The 10,112-nt window shown below is 44.5% G+C and overlaps 1 protein-coding gene across 1 annotated transcript; it reads left to right on the top strand.

Moving 5' to 3' along the window:
- Window positions 1-2,348: 2,348 nt before the first annotated feature.
- On the top strand, window positions 2,349-7,439 carry LOC149287742 (uncharacterized). Its single transcript, XM_089492478.1, has 2 exons — window positions 2,349-2,464; window positions 5,740-7,439. Exons 1-2 carry the CDS (start codon window positions 2,416-2,418, stop codon window positions 7,137-7,139), a joined length of 1,449 nt encoding a protein of 482 aa, XP_089348604.1. The 5' UTR covers window positions 2,349-2,415; the 3' UTR covers window positions 7,140-7,439.
- Window positions 7,440-10,112: the final 2,673 nt, after the last annotated feature.

Raw genomic sequence — 10,112 nt, 5'->3', positions numbered from 1 at the left:
GAACTGGACAAAATGTTCAAGGTGGGACCTGACCAGAGCAGAATAGAGTGGCACTATTACTTCCCTTGATCTAGACCTTATACTTCTATTGATGCAGCCCAAAATCGCTTCTTTGCGAGAATGACATGGGGAACCTTACTGAAATCAAGATATACTATATCCATAGCATTCCCTTCATCTACAAAGGCCTTACTGAAATCAAGATATACTATATCCATAGCATTCCCTTCATCTACCAAGGACTAACTGAAATCAAGATATACTATATCCATAGCATTCCCTTCATCTACCAGGATCATCTACCGAGATTAGATTTGTCAGGCATGACTTCTTTCTCTGAAACTAATATTGACTCTTTGTGATTATGGCATTGCTTTCTAGATGTTCACAGACTCTCTGTTTAATGATCTGCTTTTTAATCTTTCCATAAAGAAGGTGGTCCTCCTCCTCCTCCTCTTCCTCTTCCTCTCCATGAAAGAGAAATCAAATTCTCATCAGTGATGATGACGCAGCATGGAAAAATTAACATTCCTGCCTTTAAAGTCTTTTTTAAAAATAATTTTTATTGAAACTAAAGTACTTACAATGAATTTTATACAATGCATAATTATGCATATATATTTTCTACATTCTATTGTAACTTATCTGAATTTAAAGTTTGGGGAGGCCTGAATCCTGTTGGTTAAACCTAGCGTAGACCGACTCAACCCATAATTGACTAGTGAGTCAATCTATAGGTAAATCCAAGAGACTGAGTGATTCTACTCTGATCAGGACTAAGTATAGGATTGGATACAGGCTAAGATTTAGTCTTACTTGTGGCTAGAACAGGACATTCCCAAGCCAAAATGGCCAGGCAACAGTGTGGAAAATAGGCACTCTCCACATCGGCAGAGACACACTCAGAATTGTGACTTCTCTGCAGGCAGAAGGCTGCCATGGGAATTGGTTGTTCCCTTCCCATCAGCTCAATCCTCTGGTGTCCCCCCCGATCCAGGTAGGAGGGCTGGATCCCATGGAAGGGGGGCAACCAGAGAAGAGAGAGCTCCTTTCCTGCCCTGTTTGACCGGGCAACTCCCTGGGGGATGGAGGGCAACTGCTTTGGCCAATGGGAGAATGGGAGGCCACTAGGCCAGGAAGCCTGACCCAGCAGAACCCTCTATGCTCCAGTGTTGCTCCGTGTGGAATTGGGCTAGGAAGCAAATGCCCACCTCTGCATTGGCCCAACGGAGGCATATGTCATCTGCGTGTGTCACCAGCAGGATGCTGTTCTCTGTGTCTTTGAGTGCTGAAGGGTTTCTTGCTAAGCCAATCCTAACCCTGGGCCCTTTTCTCAGGACCTTCATCTTGGCCTCCTTGTACACGGCTTTGAGGCCTCTCTTTCTGGAAGTGACCCAAGTGCAAGACCACAAGGCCCCCTGCCCACCTGATGGCCAACACAGAGGCCAACCGGAGGGAGTTGGGCTCCAAGAGAAGGAGGCTGCCAAGGTACAAGAAGTCTTTGGTGAGTCACTATTCTATTAGCTTCAACTGTGTCACTGCTGGGCCAATTTATGAAAGGAATGAAATACAATACTGTCCGACTTTGGCAGAGACAGTCCTGGTTAATTCTCTGTCATCCCAATATTTCAAGGGCTTTTAAAATGTCCTGGTTTCTCTCTTCTCCTCCCACTTTCCCAGTTCTTCAGCTCATTTCAATTTTTGCATAATGATTGCCAAGGAGTTTGCAGCCCATCAACTCAAAAGTGGGGGTTGGAGAAGAAAGAAGGGGGCAGGGACCTGCCCTTGCTAGGAGTCTGAGGCAAAAACAAACTGTTGTGCCCTTTCCCACTTGTGTGATCTTCTTCATAAACAACTTTGTCTATCTTCACCACTTTTTGCTGTTGCTTGTCCACATATGTCTTGTTTTTTCCATCTGTGCAATGTTGGGGGATATGGGAGAATGTCTCTGGATCTAAATTGGGGGTGGCTCCGTGGCCCTCAAGCCCACAGTGCTCCCCAGAACTGCTTTTTAAAAATGACATTGGCCTCTGAAATTTGGCAACAAATGGCTAAATGCACTATAATCTTTGGAGGCTAAAGGTTCTATACGTGTTGAGATAGTCAGTATTCTAATCTATCATTAATATCCCAGCCATGACCTAAATTATATTGTATATTACATTGAAAGAATTTGAGACAAACTGGACCTCAAAGGCAGTAGCTTTTTTCTTGCTAACAGCAATTAAAGTTTATTTCCTGGACTAAATTCTGAGGAGATCAAATAATTTTTGGGATGCATCATGTGCTTCTCCCTCCCCTTTTATTAGTCATTCTCTGGATGAGGGCTATTTTCTGTTGCAGGTGACCTTTGCGGATGTGGCAGTATATTTCACTGAGGAGGAATGGAAACTGCTGACGAAGAAGCAGCGGCTTATGTACAAGGATGTGATGATGGAGAATTATGAGAATGTGGCCTCTGTGGGTAAGGAAGCTGAATTCATTGCCCTTACTATGAAGACTGAGGGCCCTTTCATTCTACATTATCATGGCACTATGATTCCACTTTAGAATTATAGAATCAAAGACTTTAAAGAGATAACAAGGACCATCTAGTTCAACCCCTTGCCATGCAGGAAACACATTGAAAGCATCACCAGCAAATGGCCACCTAGCCTTTGTTTAAAGACCTTCAAAGACCTTTAAAGACCTTCAAAGAAGGAGCGCTTTAGAAGATAATAATAATAATAACAACAACAATAATGAGGTGCCACCATGCTCTGAGGGAGTATATTCCACTGTTGAATAGCTCTTACTGTCAGGAAGTTCCTCCTAATGTTTAGGTAGAACTTCTTTTCCTGTGGCTTGTGTCCAATGTTCCGTGTCCTTTGCTCTAGAGCAGCAGAAAGGAAGCTTGCTCCATCCTCAGTATCTCTTCAAATATTTGAAGAGGGCTATCCACTCTTTACTTTCTCTTCTCCAGGCTAAACATTCCCAGATCCCTAAACTACTCCTCATAGGACTTGATGGTTTCCAAACCCTTCACCATTTTTATTCCTCTCCTTTGGATAAACTCCAGCTTCTCAACATCCTTTTTGAATTGTGGTGACCAGAAATGGACACAGTATTGAGGGTCTGACCAAAGTAGAACAGAATTGCACTATTACTTCCCTTAATCTATAACGCAGAATCAAAGAGTTGAAAGAAATTAGAAAGGCCATCCAGTCCAATCCCCTGCCATAACACTATACCCGTATTTATGTAGCCTAGAATCACATTGGCCTATTTAGCTGCTGCATCAAACTGTTGACCCAGGTTCAAGTTGTGGTCTACCAGGACTCCTAGATCCCTTTCACACATAGTTTGTCGTAGCAGCTTTCTGTGAAATCTTGGAATTTGAAGTTTAGTGAGTGATTGCTCTCCCCTTAATAAAGATTCTAAATATCCTATCCGAAACTGTCAATTATAGGATTTTGTGGGAGGGAACAATGGAGATAAATGCTTTTTGACTCCAAATGCTCCTCAGCCCATCCCTGACCAAGATTCCTGGCTTTTTTGGCCCCTCTTCAAGCCTTTTGAGACTCTGGAGAGACTTCTTGGGTAAAATCCCTTTGTTGGCCCTGCAATGGCTTAGAGAACAATGGCAATGTTCTCTAATGTTTCTTTTCCTACCGGAGCTTGCTTAGTTCCATGGCTGATTCCAGAGGCCCTTTGTTACCCAGAATGCTGGAGTCTGGGGAGGACACCCGCAAGTGCTATGCTTTTAGGGGAATTAGGTACTTAGCTGAAAGGAGATATAAAGTTTGTTTGGGGCAAGAGCGACCTTGGGATTCAGCTTAACTAGACCAGGATTGGAAGCACACAAAACTCCAAAGGCATTTGAAATAGGTTTTTTATTTTTTATTGAGGGTAGAAGCATAATACACACACAGAGAGAGAGAGAGACACACACACACGTAAGTGTTCACATACATGCACAAGAACTAGATAACAGGTGGGAGTGGTCATGTGAAGACACACCCAACTAAAGGTGGTGGCAGGTTTGGGTGTGCAACGCTGGTACCCTGGTGAGATCAAACTCTTTACCCAAAAAAGGCTCTGAAGCTGAATGTAAAGTTCAAAAGGGGGGAAATTTAATTTAAAGGACAAAATAAAGAGTTTTCTCCTCCCCAGCTCTAAATAAAAGATACTTTACAGTTCAGCAATCTTCCGGATGTCATCTTTCTGGGTCTGATGTTGGTTTGCTCTCCTCAGTCAATGGAGCTGGTGCAGGGTCTTTCAGCTCCTGAATTCCTCTATTCACTTGCTGATTGTAACTAATTCGGCTGAGACCTGGTAACTGAAATGGCTAACTTGGTAACTAAAATGGCTAAGTTGGTAACTAAATTGGCTAAAGTGTAAGAAATGCCCTTTCCAGCTGTGTGGGCCTGTTTGCCACCAAAAAGACAGCTCTCTGCCTGCTCTCAGCGAAGACCGCTCCAAACCAAAAACCTCCAGCTACAGCAGAGCATGCTGGGAAAGGGCAAACCAAGCCTGGAAATAATGCAGGGGAATCCTACAGCTCCTCCCACAAAGTAATACAATGACTTTTCTACACTAAAATAATCTAAGGCCTGAACCAATGTGAAAGAAAATGCAGGGGAAAGTTTCAATCAGTCCTGGCAGGACATCACAGGTCAAGAGATGTAAGACTTTCATAATGGTAATACTTTACCTAGGTGGATCTTGATTCCAATTGCTGAGGGTTCGAAATGGGAAGAGAAGTCAGGAGCTCATACAACAAGTGGGGTTGGCGACTGCATTGAGGTGCTTAGCCATGTAAACTGACTGTCTGTCTGTAATCGGACTGAAGTCAAACAACAGCCAGTCAGGGTAGATATTTATGCTGTAATTGTTGCTTGGGAGCAGAAACCGAGTGTCCAAAAGGGTTTAAATCGCTTTAGAATGTGTCCTGGGGGGAAGAATGGTCTGGAACCAAATTGAATGCAATGAGTGCTTGGAGCAAATAAATCAGACAAAAAGGATTAGCACACTGGCTCTCAGTCCTTCTTGGCTCTGAATTCCTATCATGTTCACAAGCCAATATACAGCACAATCTCAGGGTGACGCTCCGAGATGCAGCTCAACAATAACACAGCAGAGTACAGAAGCAAATATCCAGATATAGATATTGGCAATGCACTGACCACTTTTTACACTCAAAATCTATCTGAGTTACAAAATAATACAAATATTTGCAAGCTCTCCTCTCCGAGTTCCTTCACCTTCACCATCTCTTGTACACATAACTCTAATCCAGTCCACACCAAGCTGCATGTGACCTGTATACTGTATTGGTTGGGAGTCATCTCCTGGTGCCAAACAGTAGGAAGTGACCTCTGCAGTTAGTTTGCATCATGCCTTGGGCTCTGACTCAGGACTCTATGGCAGTCTCACAGGATATGATGCCATCTGTCAATCAAAGTATTTTTGCACATGTTTCATGGAATATTTTTTCAACAGTCCTTTGACTATCTGCTTCCATGGATTCCCTCAAGGCAGTCCGCATCCAGTCTCTTCTTTGCTAGCTCCTATGAGTAAGGATAGAATCATTCCATGGATTTAGGGGCATAAGCAGCAGGGTCATGCTTGGGTTCCTCACAGCAAATTTGTTAATTTAGCCTCAAATAAGGAGGGGTTAATGAGGGCTAAATCATGGGGTAACACCCTCCTCTCTTAACTCTGATTTTCAATCTTATCTGTCATTGTCCTTCTTTACAGAAGAACATTTGAGTCATCAGAGAGTCTACACAGCAAAGACGTCACATAAATGCCACCATTGTGGGAAACGTTTTGCTTACAAGTCAATCCTTGTCATACATCAGAGAATTCACACAGGAGCAAAGCCATACAAATGCCAACATTGTGGGAAATGTTTTTCTCAGAAGGCACACCTAGTGATACATCAAATAGTCCACACTGGAGTGAAGCCATACAAATGCCAGCATTGTGGAAAATGTTTCTCGTCGAAATCTTACCTAGAGATACATCAGAGAGTTCACACTGGAGCGAAGCCATACAAATGCCAGCATTGTGGGAAATGTTTTTCTCAGAAGGCACACCTAGAGATACATCAGAGAGTCCACACTGGAGCGAAGCCATACAAATGCCAGCATTGTGGGAAATGTTTTTCTCAGAAGGCACACCTAGTGATACATCAAATAGTCCACACTGGAGCGAAGCCATACAAATGCCAGCATTGTGGGAAATGTTTTTCTCAGAAGACACACCTAGAGATACATCAGAGAGTCCACACTGGAGCGAAGCCATACAAATGCCAGCATTGTGGGAAATGTTTTTCTCAGGAGGCACACCTAGAGATACATCAGAGAGTCCACACAGGAGAGAAGCCATACAAGTGCCAGCATTGTGGGAAATGTTTTTCTCAGGAGGCACACCTAGTGATACATCAGAGAGTCCACACAGGAGAGAAGCCATACAAGTGCCAGCATTGTGGGAAATGTTTTTCTCAGGAGGCACACCTAGAGATACATCAGAGAGTCCACACAGGAGAGAAGCCATACAAATGCCAGCATTGTGGGAAATGTTTTTCTCAGGAGGCACACCTAGTGAAACATCAGAGAGTCCACACAGGAGAGAAGCCATACAAGTGCCAGCATTGTGGGAAATGTTTTTCTCAGGAGGCACACCTAGTGATACATCAGAGAGTCCACACAGGAGAGAAGCCATACAAGTGCCAGCATTGTGGGAAATGTTTTTCTCAGGAGGCACACCTAGTGAAACATCAGAGAGTCCACACAGGAGAGAAGCCATACAAATGCCAGCATTGTGGGAAATGTTTTTCTTCAAAGTCAAACCTAGTGAAACATCAGAGAGTTCACACAGGAGAGAAGCCATTCAAATGCCAGCATTGTGGGAAATGTTTTTCTTGGAAGTCTGACCTAGTGAAACATCAGAGAGTCCACACAGGAGAGAAGCCATACAAATGCCAGCATTGTGGGAAATGTTTTTCTTCCAAGTCATACCTATTGGAGCATCAGAGAGTCCACACAGGAGAGAAGCCTTACAAATGCCAGCATTGTGGGAAAGGTTTTTCTCAGAAGTCAAGCCTAGTGAGACATAAGAGAGTCCACAGAAGAGAGAAGCCACACAAATCCTAACATTATATTTGTCAGTAACGAATACAACAAATATATTTTCAATCCAGCAGTGCAAAGAAAAGGCCCTTATGATCTTATTTGTAAAATTTGTCTGTCAATATGTCTCTATGTTTTCAAGTTGGATTTTGTTAAGTTTAGGTTTTAATTGCCAATAGTATAGATAATTGCTTTGGGTTGTCAATTTGGCTGGGGATTGTGGGTTGTGGTATAGGTTAGGTAGATGGGAGGTTGGGATTTGTTGCAGCTGGTTAGTATAGTTATGGGAATTATAGCTTTTGCAATGTGTGGGATTTTGGCTTAAGAAAGTTGGAGGCCGGCATTAAGAGAAAGGGCTAGTTTTTGGGAATGGCAAAAGGGGGACTTGTTACCTGTGGGGCAGAGACTGTGGGAATTGGAGGTGGGGGCTAGGTTTGGAAGAGGGTCATGTTTTAGGTTTTAGGGGGTTCAATATATTGTTTGGATTGGAGTGGTCAGTTCTGGCTTAATCACTGAATTTCTATGCGTTCTCAATAAAGTTCTTTACTGTTTCAACACACTGGACTTTGATGCACAGAATTTCTGAATTTGCCCAAAACTGACCCTTTCTTCTCTCTTCAGTTCTCATCTCCATTCCCAGCCATAAGAACAGCACAGACACACAGACACAAACATACAGGATACACAGAGAGAGCTATATTTCCAAAGCAGAGCCTTCCTTTCCTGCCTTTCCCTCCTGAGTCCAGCTCTGCACCTTGGCCTCCATTGCGGTCTCCTCAAAGGAAGAAAGGAGGGAAGGAAGGAAGGGGAGGCCACTGAACCCCGGCGCATACCTTCCTTTCCCACAAAGGCCACCAGCGGAATAAGCAGCAGCATCTAGGACCTGGCAATCCCTGTGCATGCTGAGGAGGGGCCTTTGGGACTATATGCACCTGCACAGTCTCAGCCCCAGAAGCCATTTCTGCCCTCACAGTCTGTTCTGAGGGAGGGAGGGAAGTGGGGAGAGCCCTTGTTCATTCAGAGGAATGGCTGAGGGGAGAAGCCCCTCTTCTCCCCCCAAAGAAAGGCAGGGGTCCTGCAAGGCCTCCTCTCCCTCTTTCCTTCCCTGCCCCCTCCTTGGGGGATTCCTTGGGTCCAGGGTACTAGGGGAGTTGTTATGATAAATGAAGGCCGGTGGGACTCTTGGAGAGAGGCATGGCCATGGAGGGGAGGGGGATCCAAAGGTAAAAAGGTCTTTGAGGAGCCCCCTCCCTCGTGGAAAGTGGGGCCGAGGAGAGACCCTCTCTTCTGATTCCTCATTTGGGGAAGAATTTTGTGCCAAATAGAAAGCATCGCACAGAATAGGATTCAATGGCATTTTTCTTTGGGGGGGGGGTTTCTCTGGAGTCCTGGGGGAGGAGGCTCTGAGGGGGGGAGAAGAGCCAAAATCCTCTTGGCCAAAGCCAAGAGGAGGGAGACGGAGAGAGCTCAAAACTCTGGCAATCCCCTGTCAACCTGGGAACTAGGCTTAGAGACCCACAGGATCCAGCTTGGGCATCCTCCCTCACATACTTATCTTTTCCTTCACAACAACCCTGCAGAGGAGGACCAACAGAGAGACCCACAGCCCCAGAAACAACCCACCCCCACCCCCCCAGTTCTGGGAGCATACTGAAAGGGCTTTTGACCCCCTTGAAGAGATGTTATTATTATTATTATTAGTAGTAGTAGTAGTAGTATTTATATTCCACCTTTTCTCAAAGGAATCAAAGAGGATTACAGTAATAAAATAATATACAATTTAAGAAATACAATTAAAATTCCAAACCCCCAACCCTTCTCCCAATTATAAAAACATTAATCAACCCTTAAAAATCCTATTAAACAGCAAGAAAATTAAAAACTTTCATAACACAATACAGTAAAAAAGTTTTTTCGGGCAAGAAATGGGTCGTTTTCTGAAGGAGAGGTGGGAGGGCAGGAACGATATACATCAATAGCAATTTCCATAACAGTAACGATGGCAAGGGTAAGGATAAGGGTCAGGGGGAGGGGGAGGCAAGTCAATAGATCTAATCTAGTCTGGAAAGAGGTCCGTCTTAATAGCCTTCCTAAAGGCTTCCAAGGTGTTAATAGGACGGATCTCATCCGGAGGTCGTTCCAGAGTGAACCAACACCTTGTATCTTGTCCAGAAACTAATGGGCATCCAGTGGAGGGATTTAAGAACCGGTGTAATGTGGGCAGTTCTAGAAGTGCCCGTAACCCACCTGGCTGCCATATTCTGTACCAATTGAAGTTTCTGAACTTTGCACAAGGGTAGCCCCATGTAGGGTGCGCTACAGAAGTCGAGCCAAGAGGTGACCAGCGCATGTACTACTGTTTCAAGGTCTCCCTGCTCTCCGCCCCATGTCTCTGAATGATCTCACCCAGCAGCTTCATGTAAATGTTGAATAGCATTGGGGACAGAATCATGCTTTGAGGGATGCCCGACTTGAGCTCCCTCTTGGACGAAGAACTGTCCCTAAGTCACAGGAATCTGCCTGAGATGTAGGACCTGAACCACTGGAAAGCAGTGCCCCAATTCCCAACTCTCCCATATGTTCCAGAAGGATACTGTGGTCAATGGTATTGAAGGCCGCTGAGAGGCCTTCAATAGCACCAGCAGGGTCACACTTCCTCTTTTCAGAGAGCTGTCGGTGCCCAGATGGAGATCACCGACTAAGGTGACCATGGCCGTCTCAACTCTGTAACCCGTCCTAAATCCAGTTTGAAATGGATGCAGAAAAATCCACTTCTTCCAAGACTGCTTGGAGTTGAATGGCGACTTCCCTCTCAATTACCTTGCCTAAGAATATTAAGATCCAAACTGGCCTGTAATTGTTTTTGTCCAGAGGGTCAAGGGAAGGCTTTTTTTAGAAGTGGTTTAACCACCGCCTCTTTGAGGCAAGATGGAAGACAGCCTTCCCTGAAAGATGCATTAGTTATGTTTTTAGCAGCATCTTGATGGTATCTCCTCC

Source organism: Sceloporus occidentalis, unplaced genomic scaffold, assembly GCF_023333645.1.
Source record: "Sceloporus occidentalis isolate IW3139 unplaced genomic scaffold, rSceOcc1.0.p SCAF_57, whole genome shotgun sequence".
In the NCBI taxonomy this organism is placed as follows: Eukaryota; Metazoa; Chordata; class Lepidosauria; order Squamata; family Phrynosomatidae; genus Sceloporus; species Sceloporus occidentalis.
Note: the sequence above shows the minus strand (reverse complement) of the source record. Positions and strands in the feature narration are given on the sequence as shown.

Coding starts and splice junctions, on each gene's coding strand:
- LOC149287742 (XM_089492478.1), top strand. CDS start 2,416: ATGTACAAGGATGTGATGATGGAGAATTATGAGAATGTGGCCTCTGTG. Junction 2,465..5,739: donor TGAGAATGTGGCCTCTGTGG/GTAAGGAAGCTG, acceptor CCTTCTTTACAG/AAGAACATTTGAGTCATCAG.